General features: G+C 35.5%; 1 protein-coding gene across 6 annotated transcripts in view; it reads right to left on the bottom strand.

Annotated features, from left to right (window-relative positions):
• The window catches only part of Atad5 (ATPase family AAA domain containing 5), a 58,487-nt gene that overhangs the window by 30,065 nt on the left and 12,626 nt on the right, over positions 1 to 15,796 (bottom strand). For all 6 annotated transcript variants that reach the window (XM_047546826.1, XM_047546821.1, XM_047546825.1 and 3 more), the window contains exons 5-9: positions 15,061 to 15,169; positions 11,005 to 11,169; positions 8,734 to 8,860; positions 7,695 to 7,776; positions 632 to 816 (exon numbers count right to left, since the gene is read on the bottom strand). In XM_047546826.1, the coding sequence (XP_047402782.1) occupies positions 632 to 816; positions 7,695 to 7,776; positions 8,734 to 8,860; positions 11,005 to 11,169; positions 15,061 to 15,169 (668 nt within the window). The remainder of the gene's footprint in view (positions 1 to 631; positions 817 to 7,694; positions 7,777 to 8,733; positions 8,861 to 11,004; positions 11,170 to 15,060; positions 15,170 to 15,796) is intronic.

Below are 15,796 nucleotides of genomic sequence, written 5' to 3'. Positions count from 1 at the left end.
ACCTATGTATTCCATGAAGAGACTAATATGGTACTAAACAGCCAAAGCTGTTCTGAAAGGAGGTGAATGAATGAATGGATTTCTCTGAGTACTCAACAAGAGACAGGACAAATATATTTATATTATATATTATTATTTATATATATTATATTATTAATATCACTATATCATATGTCATATATATGATATATATTACCCTGCTTAAAGAGTGCTGGTGATGGAACTCAGGATCTATGCATGCTAAGCAAGTGCTCTCCCAGTAAACTAAATTCCCAGCCCTTCAGAGAAATAAAGATGATCTGCTCTGATTTCAGAGGGGAACTGTCTTCCTTTTAGAATATAGTGCCTGTCTAGAGATAATGACTAAAGGTTCTTTACACCTTCCTGCACTACCCTGACAAGGTCTGCAGGAAGGTTCCCTTTGGCTTCCTTGCTCTGCAAACCTTCATTCTCAGTAAACTGAGTACAAGGCTGAGGAAAAGAGGATGAAACATATACTTAATATTCCCACTAAAATCACAAAAAGAATGACATGAGGCTAGGAAAATTTAGCCTAATTTTAAACTACCTTATATAGTTACATATTACTTCTAAGAGTTAGAGAGTAAATGTTCAATAATAAAAAACTCACCATCATCTTTTTGTTGTATATGAACAACTTTCTGGAAACTGGTGCTCAATGAATTGTACACATCCAGTGAAGCAGCTTTCTTTGCAATCTGTCGTTTCAACAAATCTGGCAAACCACTCATTAGAAAATCACGTTTTGCTTTAAACTGTACATCACAGTCCTGAGATTTTTCAGATATATCTTGACTTAAAAAGATTTGAAAAAGAGAAGCTAAGGTTATAAATACTTGAAAGAATAAACTACCTAGAAAATAAACACTAAAATTTAACTTAAAAAATAATCACCCACCTAAGATGTTAGCTGGCCAAATTCTTTCTTGCTTATCACTAAAATAAAAGCCTGCCATGTTAAGAAATTAATAAAAACAAACACATATTTTTATACAATGACTTGAAGGACATCCACCAAAATGTTAACCAGACTATCTGGAGGTGGAAGGTGAGTTTTCTTGTTTTTTGTTGTTTTGTTTTGTTTTGAGCACAGGGAATCTAATCCAGAGTCTCCAGCATGTTAAGCCAATACTCTACCACTGAACCACATCTCCATCCCCAGGGTTTTTGTTGTTAAACACTCATTCATGTTATAATTAGAAAATAAATCAATGCCATATTTCAAAAAGTTAACCCAAGAACTTGTATTTGTATTGTTTCCAATATAATAGCAGAAAATTATTGATGTCTAATTGGTTTATCTTTATTTTATTATTTGGTACCAGGGATTGAACCCAGGAGTGCTTAATCACTGACACCCACATCCCCAGCCCTTTTTATATTTTAACTTGGTCTCACTGAATCCTTAGGGTCTTGTTAAGTTGCTGAGGCTGGCCTTGAACTTGCAATCCTCCTGCCTCAGCCTCCCAAGACACTGAGATTACAGTCATGTGCCACTGAGTCCTGCTTAATTGGCTTATCTTCAGATTATGAATCATAGGAATCTTGACCACAGTGGTAGAAGTGGAAGAGGTGAGAGGATGGGGGAGAACAGAAGGCTGGAGTGGTGAAGGAGGAAAGGAGTGTGGTGGTGGTATATCATAGCTTATATACCCTTTTCTAACTGCCAGATATAGAGTTAGAACTGCAATGTTCTCTACAAGTAGAAATTTGGGTTGGTAATTAAAAAGAGGTTACAAAATTTTTAATTTTTATTTTCCTTTCCTATTTGAGTGAAATGAGGGGAAGAGGAGTCTTGAAGTCATATTAGAGAAATTAATCTTAGAAAAGAGGAGGTGTACTTTTTCTTTTGTTAATAGGAGGGAAGAGGAAAAAGAGGTAAAGTTGGAGCTAAATTAGTATGTTCCTATAGCAGAAAGTAAACTTCAAGGAGAGAAATACAAGATTACAAGATATTAATATAAAATATGCATATATTATATATATGTTATATATATTGAGAAATAGTTTTTGATGTGTGTACATATACACATGCATGTTCAAGCTTTATCTACTGAGAAGGTCTAGAAGCAGTAACGCACCAGGAACAATGGGAAAAATGAGCACATAGATCTTGGTCTCTAAATACATGAAAAGGAACTAGATTTCCTGGGGAAACTATCTGACTACACAGTTGAAGCAAGGCAAGTAAAAGATGAACCTGAACATCTTCCTGTTCAAGAAAGTAAGATATGCTAAAAAATCATGAGGCTATGTCAAAGGGATCACACTGGCCAAATTAAAAACAAATTGAGCATCAAAAAAATATTAAAGGACTATAACCCACTGAATGAAATAGTAATGAAGATAAAAGAATTGCCATTTGGTAGACATCATAGTGTGATTAATTCAGAATTGGTTAATGCTAATAACTGTAGGTATGATGAGGAATAAGCTATTGGTATTATTTTAGAATACTTGCTGACCAGGCATGATGCCTGTTGTTCTAGCTACTTAAGAAGCTGTGTGGCAGGACTACTGAATATTTAAGGTCAGCCTGAGCAACTTAGCAAGATTCTGTCTCAAAATAAAAAATTTTAAAAGGGCATGTAGCTCATTGTTAAAAACATTTGCCTCGCATGTGGAACACTGTTAAAAAAATAAAAATACCTGGGTATGGGGGCACACACCTGTAATTCCAGTAACTCAGGAGGCTGAGGCAGGAGGATTGCAAGTTCAAGGCCAGATAGAGCAATTTAGGGAGGCCCTATCCCAAAATAAAACACAAAAAAGGCTGGAAATGTAGTGGTAAAGCAACCCCCAGCTTCAATCCTCAGCACCACTAAATAAACAATTAAAACTTGTCCGTAAAATATTAAGAAATTCAAAAGGAAAAGGGGGAATTTAAGATTAAAAAACCTGGCAGATACAAATATACCCAACTGATCAAGGTTAACATCCCGTCATTGGGACAGGTGAATGTCACACACCTCTTTTTGTGATGCACTGAAAAGAGCAGAGCACTATGTCTATGTAATCCTGAGATGTATATAAGCTGAGTCTAATCATGAGGAAATCACATGAACTAGGTCAAAGGTCATGGCACATCATGTAAAATCTTCACTCCTTAATAAAGACAGCTAAGGCTATAGGAAATCTTGGTGAGGGGGTTATGGGAGTCTTTGTAGTATTCTGGCAGCTTTTCCTAAATATAAGGTTTTTTTCAACATAAATTATTTAAATTTTTTTTCATGGTACTTGGATTTATGAACATAAGAATAACTCTAAAAAATCAAAGTAAATAGTCCAAAATAAGGAATGTGATTCCTGAAAACAATTCTGCTAGGTAAAGCAAGTGCAGATAAAATAACAGTACACTCAAGCAGTTACTTTCCTCATTTCAGGTTGTCATTCAGCAAGAATTTTTTTGTGGGGAGAGGGTATTGGGAATTGAACTCAGGGCCTTGAATATGCTAGGCAAACATTCTACTACAGACCTACTCAACAGCCCTTTTTATTTTCAGACAGAGTCTTGCTAAATTGCAGAGGTTGACCTTAAACTTATAATCTTCCTGCCTCAGCTTCCTAAGTAGTGGGGATTACAGTCCTGCACTACCATGCACAGCAGCAAAAAAATATTTTATTTTAAAAAGCACAGAATCAATCAAGTTGTAAGGAAAGCAAAACTGATTACCAGAGCCAATCTATAGTTTTTCAATCATAAGCTCTTCAACCTCCTTGTAGCTGCAAATGAACATCTCCACTTCCCTCTATCCATCAACATTTTCCTTTAACTTCCCTCCTTAACCAGCTTGGAGTCCACATTCCATCGTTAAATACCACTCAACTATCTACTCAACCACCATAACTCACTTTTTGTGGAGCAGTCATAGTCACAAAATTGGGCCCATTGATTCCACTGTGAATTCACAGCATCAGTTCAAAGGGGCCCCCAACAACATCAGCAATCCAACATTTTTTCTGTTCAACTTGTTCTCCTCTTCTACAAAGACTATTTCAAATTTTCATTCTCTTCAAAATCAGTCCCTGCCTAGTCGTACACCTCACCTTCAACAGTAATCTCATCTTGCACTACAGAGGAAAAAACATAAGATGGGCATTTCTTCATCTTCCTTATGTAAAAACATGTAATCAGGAAATTCAGCGAATCTATTATTATTTTTTTAAATGAATCTTTTGGGTTTTTAAAAATATTTTTTTGTTGCAGATGGACACACTACCTTTATTTTACTTATTTTTATGTGGTGCTGAAGATCAAACCCAGTGCCTCACACATGCTAGGCAAGTGCTCTGCCACTGAGCCACAACCCCAACCCCTTCTTTCTCCTCTTAAAATAGGAAAGGTGCTCTCTATTAACACAAGGCTTATTCCTCTAAAATAACTCTGAAACTTATTCCATGTTAACAGTCCCAACAAACCCTAAAGGATATACAGGTTCTCTTTTATGTTCAACTTCTCCTTGATCCTCCCCACCTGTGATTTTTAAACAAGATCAAGTCTCTCATTAAATTTAAAAGAAAAAAATCCTGACCTGGCTCAGTGGCACATACTTCTAATTCCAGCAACTCAGAAGGTTGGGCAGGAGGATCTAAATTTGAGGCTAACCTTAGCAGCTTAGCGAGACCTTAAGCAACTTAGTGAGACCCTGTCTCAAAATAAAAAATAAAAAGGGTTGTGATGTGGCTCAGTCCTCAGTCACAAAAAAAAAAAAAAAAAAAAAAGACAAAACCAAAAAACCCCCATCATTTCAAACTATACATTAAAGACCAAGTATGGTTGCACATGCCTGTAATTCTAGTTACTTGAAAGGCAAGACAGGAGGATCACAAGTTTCAGATCAGCCTAGACAACTAAGGGAGACCCTTGCTCAAAATACAAAATTTTAAAAAGGGCTAGGGTATAGTCAAGTGTAGGGCACTTGCCTTGCATGTGTGAGGTTCTGGGTTCTATCCCCAGTACTTAAAAAATAAAAAAACAGAACCTTTAAAAATTAAGAAATGAAGTGAATTGGGTAGAGTAGGCAATAGCAGGGGTTCTGGAGACTCTTCCGCCCAGGTCATTTGAAGCTGTGTCCTAGGAGGCACTACAACCATCAGCAGGTGGAAAGGGTGCAGGTGGAGTGGAAAGAGGGCTGGGAAGGGTCACTTCTGTTGTTACAGCTCTATTCACACCTTTTCTAACAAACTGGGGCTGGGTTAAAGGAAAAAAAAAAAAAAAAGGGCTGGGGTTGTGGCTCAGTGGTAGAGCACTTGCCTACTAGCACATGTTCGATCCTCAGCACCACATAAAGATAAATAAATAAAATAAAGGTACTGCGTCCATCTACAACTAAAAATATATATATTAAAAAAAAAAAAAAAGGGAATGAAGCAGGGGAGGAGAAGGGGGAGGGAAGGAAGAGGAAGAGGGGGCAGAAATAAAATTGAGCCAGGGGATGGTGGCATACACCTGTAATCTCAGCAGCTTGGGACTCTGAGGCAAGAGATCACAAGTTCAAAGCCAGCCTCAGAAATTTAGTGAGGTCCCTAAGCAACTCAGTGAGACCCTGTCTCTAAATAAAATACAAAAGGCTGGAGATGTGGCCAGTGATTAAATGCCCCTCAGTTTAATCTTTTTTTCAAAAGAAAAAAAAAAAAAAAAAAAGGAAGAAGAAATTAAGTGAATTGGCAGACAATAGGATATATAGGTTAAAAATGAATTAATTATAAAGAAACAAACAGCCGGGCGCAGTAGTGCACACCTGTAATCCCAGTGACTCAGGAGGCTGAGGCAGAAGGATCCCAAGTTCAAGGCCAGCCTTGGCAACTTAGTGAGAGACCCTGTCCCAAAATAAAAAACAAAAAGGGCTGGGAATGTAGCCCAGTGGTAAAGTACCTCTGGGTTCAATCCTCAGTACCAAAAAATTAAAAATTAGAGAAACAAACAACTAGAAAATAAAAATAGTACCTTTTACAATAACATCAAATGCATGAAATACTTAGAAATAATTTAACAAAATATGTACAAAATTTCTACACTGAAAACTATAGAACACAGACAAAAGAAATTTCCAACTAAGAAAGATTCACTATGTGCCTAGATCAGAAGACTCAATATTATTAAAATTGATTATCTTAGGCAGGCGTGGTGGCCCATGCCTATAATCCCAGTGGCTCAGGAGGCTGAGGCAGGAGGATCTGGAGTTCAAAGCTAGCCTCAGCAAAAGCAAGGTGCTAAGCAACTCAGTGAGACCCTGTCTCTAAATAAAATACAAAATAGGTCTGGGGATGTGGCTCAGTAGTTGAGTGCCCCTGAGTTCAATCCCCAGTACAAAAAAAAAAAAAAAAAAAAAAAAGATTGATTATCTAAATCAATTTTTTTTTTTTTTTTTGCGGTGCTGGGGATTGAACCCAGGGCCTTCGCACTCTACCAACTGAGCTATATCCCCAGCCCTAAATCAATTTTTAAAAGTTAACACAATCAAATATTGGAGTCCTAAGATTTTCTATTTTCTTTTTGTTTATATTTAATTTTGCATATTGGGAATTGAACCTAGGGGTGCTCTACCACTGAACCACATCCCCAGCCCTTTTTATTTTTAATTTTGAGACAGGGTTTCACTAATTTGTCCAGGCTGACCTAGAAACTGAATCTCTCATTCTATGCAGTTGTTAGATTCATTCAGCGGCACATTAAACTTCCAACATCCAAATCTGCTCATATCCATACTCATGCTTAAAAACCTTTGGCTACTTCTTTTTGGTCTTAGCATAATCAAAATCCTTTTAGATTGCCTCTAAGGTCCTGTATTGGCTGGTACTCACCTCTCCAGCTTAATCTCACATTCTTCCCGCCCTAGCTCTCTGTGTTCAAGTCACACTAGCATTATTTCAGTCTTTGGAAATTCCCATGTTCCTTCTAGCTACAAGTACTTGGCACAAACTCTTCCCTCTGGCTAGAACACTGTTCCTCCCCCTGATGAACTCCTTTTATTCTTTTAGATTTCAGTTCAGGTATCATTTCCTCTGCAAAGCCTTCCTTGATCATAATATAATCTCTAATAGCATTTCATACCTCTCCTTAGTACAATGCCAATTTTTCATTTGTTGACCTAATGTTTAATTATAGAAACAATCTTTTATGTAGTCTATAACCCTCATGAATACAGGGAATGTCTTGTCTTCTTCCCCAGAATATACCTAGTACCAAAAATACTTCAAGGCACACAGTAGGTATGTAAATATTTATTGAAAATTCAAAATAATCTTTTTTAATTTTTTGGTTTGCTTTTATATGATTTTGATTTTATGTCTACAGATGACCACAAAGCATTTGTAAATAACCAGTGGTGGCAACAGTGTCATCCTTTCTTTTTTTTTTTTTCTGGGGCTTGAACCCAGGGGTGCTTTACCACTGAGTCACATTCTCAGCCCTTTTTATATTTTATTTTGAGACAGGATCTCCCTAAGTTGCTGAGGCTGGCTTTGAAGTTGAGATCCTCCTGCCTCAGCCTCCTAAACTGCTGTGATTACAGGCTTGTGCTATCAGGCTTGGCTCAATAGTGTCATCTTTTAAAATGAACTTAATAAAGCTTCAGATGACAATGTACATGCTTTCTCACCAAAATAAATGAATAAATACAAAATATATTCCATACAATATTTTGGCATTTTAAAACTTGTATTGGACTGACCTGCTCTCATCCAAACAAAGGACAGGATCAGCTGTTTTTTGAGCCTTTCTGGCAATAAATAAAGGAGCAACTTTCATTTTTCCTTTAAAAAAAAAAAACATACACACACACAAAACACTTGTTAGTATCGGTGCTTACCATTTCCACTTACCTTCTGCTTCTTTCTAAAGTATATCTTTTTAAACTTCTAAAAATTAAATTAAAAAAAAAATTTCCCCGATACTAGGGATCAAACCCAGGGGTACTCTACCACTGAGGTGTATCCCAAGTCCTTGATAATTTTACTGAGACAGGGTCTCATTAAACTGCCCAGGCTGGCCTCGAACATGGGATCCTCCTATGTCAATCTTCCAAGTAGCTGGGATTATAGAAGTGTGCCACCATGTCTGGCTAATTATAAAATTTCTATATAATAATATGTTTCTTCAACCTAGCAATACAGGAATCTCCTTGGGAACTTTTATTTTTAACTAGAAATTTACACAACCTACCTCTGGAGATTGTTGTTCAATAGGAATAGGAAAAGATCTAAAGAGTTAATATAAGCTTTAATTTAACCAGATATTTTGATGATCATTCAAGTCTGGGAACCACTAACTTAACAGATACAGAGATGCGGTAAGTTAAAATATACTCAAAAACACACTTAAAAATGTGAACAAAGCCAGGTGTGTGCTTGTAATCCCAGCAGCTCAGGAAGCCGGAGCAGGATAGCAAGTTCAAAGTCAGTCTCAGCAACTTAGGGAGGACCTAAGTACCATAGTGAGATCCTGTCTCTAAATAAAATACAAAAAAACAACTGGGGATGTGGCTCAGTGGTTGAGGGCCTCTGGGTTCAATCCCTGGTACCAAACAAACAAAAGTGAACAAAAATATGCCTATTTTCCCTTTGAAAGACTTTTTGCTATATCAAAATGGAAATAATAATATAATTAAAAGTTCCATTTTACAAAAGAGGCTAAATTTGCATCATGAATACATTCAGAAAGATCCCCCAAAGGTTCTACTATTCATTATAAATGGTATTAAATCTGATTACCAGGTACATTTTTAGGAGACTTGTTAAATTTTTTTCCTAGCACATCGTTCAAACACTGAAGTTTCTTCTGATTTTTTTCTGATGGCTTTAAAGAAGTTGGACTTGAATCTATTATTATTATAGAGTCCTAAGATAAAAATAAGAAAAAAAATTTAAATACAGTATTTCTCATTATCCATAGGGGATATGTTCAAATAATTCCAGTGGATACCTAAAACCTCAGATATACTAGGTTTCTTCCCTATACATACTTACCTTTTCACATACTGTTCCTATTATTTTTGCAGCTTGAGGCATGAGAGCAAAACTAGAATGAATTTTATTTTACTTCTTCACAATTTCACAGATAAAAAATTCCTTCTTATTGTATACATTAGCAACTTCATAGTTTTTTCTTTTCTTATTAAGTCAAGAATTTTTACCTTTTCACTCAAAAAAAAAAAAACATTTTTATGTCTGTTCTTTGACATATCCAATTGCTAGCCTCACTACTCTTGCACTTTGGGGCCATTATTAAATAAAATAAGGGTACTTGGAACACAAGCACTACAATACCACTTCAGATGATCTGTAACTGAAATGACTACTAAATGACTAATGAGCAGGTGGTGTATAGAACATGGATACACTGATCTGCACTATCCTAGATCAGACAGAGTGGGATAGCACATTTCATTAAGCTACTCAGATCCTAATTGCTTATTTCTGGAATTTTTCATTTATTATTTTCAGACCATGGTTGATAACAGACAATTGAAATCTTTGAAAGCAAACACAGGTAAAGCAACTATTATAAATCATACGATTAATGTCATTAAATATACAAAAAGTTACAGTGACAGAAACCATAGACCTGACAATTAAATTAGCACTTCCATACATCTCCCACCAGACATTATCTGACTGAAAAGAAAAAACATAATAGAATGGTAGGAATCTATGTTTACATCATACAACTTTATATGATAGCAAACACTAGTCTAATATGACTGTGGGATTTCATTTTAAAAGAAACAACTTTTCCAAAAAGAAGGATCAATATGACCAAGCTATAAAAATTCTAGCCACCCTTTTTAGAACTATACATACTAGAAATGAATTAGAATAAAGTCTGATATTTTCCTGTGGTCAGCATATATTTATTGAGCACCTACTACATGTGAGCTAATATAGGAGGCCCAGGGAATACACAGACAAATAAGACTCAATAGTTGGCTTTAAATGTTACAAAATGGTTTAGGGGAAGAGAACTAGTCCACGAATAGACAGTTTAGCTATAACATAGTGTGCTGAGAGCAATATCTGCTAAAGTACAAAACCCCATAAAAATAAAATACATATAGGAAAGGAAACTATTTGTCTCAAGAGCATCAGCACAGCTTTCAAAGAAAGGTGTAGAATGTTCATAGTATTATTTATAATTTATAATAGCTGGAAAGAAACATCCACCAACTGGTGAATGAGTAAATAAAATAGAGTATAAACTTAATGGGAAATTATTTAGCAATAAAAAGGAAGACTTAGGCTACAACATGGATGATTTTTAAAATAAATACTAAGTGAAAGAATCCAAACAAAAAGGAACACATGTTACATGATACTGTTTTCATGAAATGTTTTGAATAGGCAAATTTGTAGAATTAGGAAGTCAATTAGTAATTGGCAAGGCCTGGGGGAATGGGAGGATTAGGAATTGATAGCAAAGGGGGATTGGTTGTCTTTTTAAGGGTAATGAAAAGGCTCTAAAATTGATTATGATGGATGCATAACTATGAATATATTGTAAGCCACTGAATTACACACTTTAAATGGTGAATTATATGGTATATGAATTAATCTCAATAAGTTTTTTTTAAAAAAGAGAAGATAGTGTCACTTTAGCATAATCTTTAAGGCTGAGCAGGAAGTCTCAGGTAAAAAAGAGTACATGGAATATGTATTTCAAGCTGAAAAAAATACAGTGGAATCAGTAAAAACTGTACCATATGGGGAAGAAATGAATGATTTAGTGTGACTAGAATAAAGAACTGTTTGAAAAATGGAAAGAGCCAGTTCAGCTATGAAAGATTTTCAGTGACTTGAGAAAAGATTCAAGCTGTATTTTGTAAGCAAAAGGGAGTCAAAGACTTTAAAAGCAGAACTGAAAATGATATTCTTTCTCCTTCTTCAAGGCTATCACACAATGCTACCTCACAACTTTATAAAGGTTTCCTTCTCTTACTCTAAGCAAAATAGGACAGAACTAATACCATAGATATTTGTAATACTTACATCTGTTTCTGATGATTTCTCCCTTTCAAGAAGAGTCTGATGTCTAGAGGAACGCCTTAAGGGTATCACTGTTTCTTCAGTAGCCTTTGACTTATTTATGTGTAAAGCTTTTGCTTTTTCAATCAATTGTTTTGCTTTTGATATATTTTTTTGAGTATTGCTTGCCTAGACAAAAATATGAAATATTAATTTAGATCATGGCAAATATTTTATATTTAATAGAAAAAAGCATATAATAATAGGAAAATATATTGGAAATCAAATTACCAACAAAGAAATGGTTATTCACATCTTACCAGGAACCTTAAATTGAAATGTATATAGTTATAAGTAGTTTACTTTTCTTATTTGAAATTATCTTGATAAATATTTACTTGCAGGCAAAACACCTAGAAGGTCTGTAATACAGATTAGGATTGGTGGTTATTTTCCCATCATCTTCATGACAATATATTTCTTTAGTTTAGTCACCAAATTCAGGTAAAGTAGTTTTCAAATATAAATAATTAGCCTACTGTATACAAAGTTCTGGATTGGATATCATAAAAGAAAAAAACATAATACATGAATCTTGACCTCTAGGAACTTTTATATGACAGGGAAGCAAGTAAAAACATATTGGCAATTACACAGTATAATTATTATAGTATATACTATTGTATGTATGTATAAGTATCTTACATATACAGAGAAAACAAGAAACAGAAAGACAGACTGGGAGAATGACACATACTAGATACATAAAAAAATAAGCTATAGGAGTTTAAGAGTAGAGAATATTTTAGACTGGATTCTTTGGAGTAAAGTTGAAAAGGTATTATGGTATGGAAAATGGTACTAGTCAAGAATAACATTTGACTTTCAGACCTGGCTCTGCCACTGATGTACAATGTGACCTTGTACATTCAAATATTATCTTCCAGAGAATATGCTTTCAATATTCTGAATTCCTTGAATCTTTACATTAGGATTAAAAACATATACAAGCCAGGCACAGTGGTGCATACTTATAACCCCAGCAACTTGGTGGGCTGAGGCAGGAGGATTGCAAATTTAAGACCAACCTCAACAATTTAGCAAGGTCCTAACTAACGACTTAGCCACTCCCTCTTTCAAAATAAAACATAAAAAAAGGGCTGGAGCACCAGGGGTGGTGCTGCATGCCTGTTATCCCAGTGGCTCAGAAAGTTAAAGCAAGAGAATTGCAAGTTCAAAGCCAGCCTCCACAATTTAGTAAGGTCCTAAGCAATTTAGTGAGACAGAATTCCTTTTTTTTTTTTTTTCAAATGCACACAGTTGCCATTTATTTTATCATGTATTTCTGTTATGAAAATATATATTTTAAAAAAGAAAAGAAAAAATGAGTTATTCCCATTTCCTAGGTAAAACCATTATTAATTCACTTCATGTACAACCAGAGAAACAACATGCATCCCATTTGTTTACAATAAAAACTTAAAAAAAAATTTTTTTTTATTGTTATTAGTCTATTTATTTTGCAGTACTGGGGATAGAAAACAGGATCTCACACTTGCTGGCAAGCAGTCTACCACTAAGCTACATTCCCAGCACTTCTTTTTTTTTATTTTATTTTTTTTTCTTTTCTTTTTTTTTTTTTTAATTGTAAACAAATGGGATACATGTTGTTTCTCTGTTTGTACATGGCATAAAGGCATACCATTTGTGTAATCATAAATTTACATAGGGTAATGTTGTTTGATTCATTCTGTTATTTTTTCCCTTCCCCCTACCCCTCCCACCCCCTCTTTTCCCTCTATACAGTCCTTCCTTCCTCCATTCTTGCCCCCCTCCCTAACCCTAACTCTAACCCTAACACTAACCCCTCCCAACCTCCATTATGTGTCATCATCCACTTATTATCGATATCATTTGTCCTTTGGTTTTTTGAGATTGGCTTATCTCACTTAGCATGATATTCTCCAATTTCATCGATTTGCCTGCAAATGCCATAATTTTATCATTCTTTATGACTGAGTAATATTCCATTGTATATATATACCACAGTTTCTTTATCCATTCATCAACTGAAGGACATCTAGGTTGGTTCCACAATCTGGCTATTGTGAACTGAGCAGCTATGAACATTGATGTGGCTGTATCTCTGTAATATGCTGATTTTAAGTCCTTTGGGTATAGGCCAAGGAGTGGGATAGCTGGGTCAAATGGTGGTAAAAATTTTTTAAAAATGTATATAATGAGGGCTGGGGAGATAGCTCAGCTGGGTAGAGTGCTTGCCTCGCAAGCACAAGGCCCTGAGTTTGATCCCTAGTACTGCAAAAAAAAAAAAAAAGTATATAATGAAGTAATTTTTGAAAGGATGCAGAATTCCTTATTTTACATATTTATTTTTATGTGGTGCTAAGGATCTTTCCCAGTGCCTCACATGTACTAAGGCAAGCACTCTGCCACTGAGCTCCAGCTCCAGCCCCTAGCAGTAGTTTTGACACAAGGATTATATCAGTCACCTGATGGTTTTTGGTACTGGGGATTGAACTCAGGGCCTTGTGCTTACAAGGCAAGCACTCTACCAGCTGAGCTATCTCCCCAGTCCAGCTAGTGGCTTTTCTGAAACATGCACCTATCTATTCACTCTGAAGACAATCCAATTCTCCCACAGTGGGGACAAGCAGCTTATTTTGTAGAAGCAACTAAAATTCATATATATATATATATATATCCATATATATATTAATATATATATATCCCTACCTATGTCTTTAGAGGAATGGTTTTTCAAGGGAGGTGATTTTTCTCATCCCTACAGTTGATATTTAGCAATGTCTGCAAACATTGCACTCCCACTCCTCTGTCATAACTAGAGGTGTAGAAGTGCAACTGTTTTCTTAGAGCTAGAGACCAGGGTTGCTGCTAAGCATCCTATAATGAATACATAGCACAGCTCTCCATATCAAAATGGTCCAGCCCAAATACCAAGGTTGAGAAACCCTGATTTAAAAAATCTAAATTATAGGGCTGGGGTTGGCTCAGTGGTACAGCACTTGCCTAGCATGTGTGGGTTTGATTCTCAGCACCACATATAAATTAATGAATAAAGGCCCATCAACAACTAAAAAAGAGGGCTGGGGATATAGCTCAGTTGGTAGAGTGCTTGCCTCACAAGCACAAGGCCTTGGGTTCAAATCCCCAGCACTGCAAATAAATAAACAAACAAACAAACAAACAACTAAAAAAGAAAAATCTAAATTATAGATCTAAAATAGAAGTTCAGTTATGACCTATAGGCATGATTTAATGTGTTCCCCCCAAAATTCATATGCGGGAATCCTAACCGTCGGTGTGATAATATTAGGAGGTGGGGACTTTGAAAGGTAATTAGGTTATAAGGATGAAGTCTTCTCTTGGCCTGCTCTCTGCCATTTGAGGAAGATGGCAGCCCATTACAAACAAGGTACCAGGTCTCTGCTGGTACCTTGATCTTAGACTTCCTAGTTCCCAGAACTGTGAGAAATAAATTTCTATGGTTAAGTCACCTAATATATGGTAATTTTGTTACAGCAGAACAAACTTAGATATGCAACCAAGGGAAAATAACTGGAATGTAAGTCAATAAGAAAGCATTTTCTAAGGAAATTATACCCAATCTTTATCACCTGCTTTCACCTCACAATAAGTTTTTCATATCTTAATGCACTAGCTAGAGGAATGGGATAACAGTGAAAACTAATAAGGTCATAATTAACCAGTTTATGAAATATATGAATCTTTTGGTTTATTACATCCATGGTACTTATAGTACTGTGGGGTTTTTTGCTTTTTCAAAAGAAAATAAGAGCCAAGTGTGGTGGTGCATAGCTGTAAACCCAGCAACTCAGGAAGTTGAGGCAAGGTAGGAAGAGCACAAAGTTCAAGAACTTGCCTGGGCAATCTCTCAAAATAAAATTAAAAGGGATGTAGCTTAGTAGAAGGGCACCCCTAGATTCAATCCTCAGTACCACAAAATAATAAATAAATAAATATATATAAAACATAAAAAGGAAATAGTTATCACTTATAGGATGCTAATATTTTAATTACCTTTCTATTCTGAGAAGTAAAATCTCCATCAGTTGGCTCAGATTTCTTAGACTTTTTCTTAGATTTTTTCTTAGATTTTTTGGGAGTACTAATTCTGGTAAATTTCATTCTGAAAAAAAGATGAGGTATTTAGAAACATTCTTATGATTATCACGTGTATAAATTTCAATTAAATACAGGAATAAACCAAGTAGGACTCCAATTTCTGGACTTAATTATAAAACAGGAGAAAAAGTTTTTATCAATTTGATTCAAAAGTAAGTCAAACTTGCTGGGTGTGGTGATATACACCTGTAATCTAGCAACAGGGGACAGTGAGACAGGAGGATTGCAATTTCAAGATGAGCCTCAACAACTTAGCAAGGCTCTAAGCAACTTAGGAAGACCATGTCTCAAATACAAAGAGCTGGGAATACAGCTCAGTGGTAAAGCACGCCTGGATTCAATTCCCAGTACCTAATAATAATAATAATATAAATATATATATATTTGGGGGAAAAAGGCCAAAGTTCACTATTTGTTAATTCCTTCAGAAATAGTGGTGGCACTTGCCCTTATTCTCAGTGGCTCCAGAGGCTGAGGCAGAAGGACCGCAAGTTCAAAACCAGCCTTAGCAATTTAAGGAGGCCTTAAGCAACTTAATGAGAGACCCTATTTCAAAATGAAAAATAAAAATAAAAAGGGTTGGGAATGTAGCTCAGTGGTTATGCGCCCTTGGATACTAAAAAACAAAACA

This window comes from Sciurus carolinensis, chromosome 3 (genome assembly GCF_902686445.1).
Source record: "Sciurus carolinensis chromosome 3, mSciCar1.2, whole genome shotgun sequence".
NCBI lineage: Eukaryota > Metazoa > Chordata > Mammalia > Rodentia > Sciuridae > Sciurus > Sciurus carolinensis.
The sequence above is the reverse complement of the archived record's forward strand: the minus strand, read 5'-3'. Positions and strand labels throughout refer to the sequence as shown.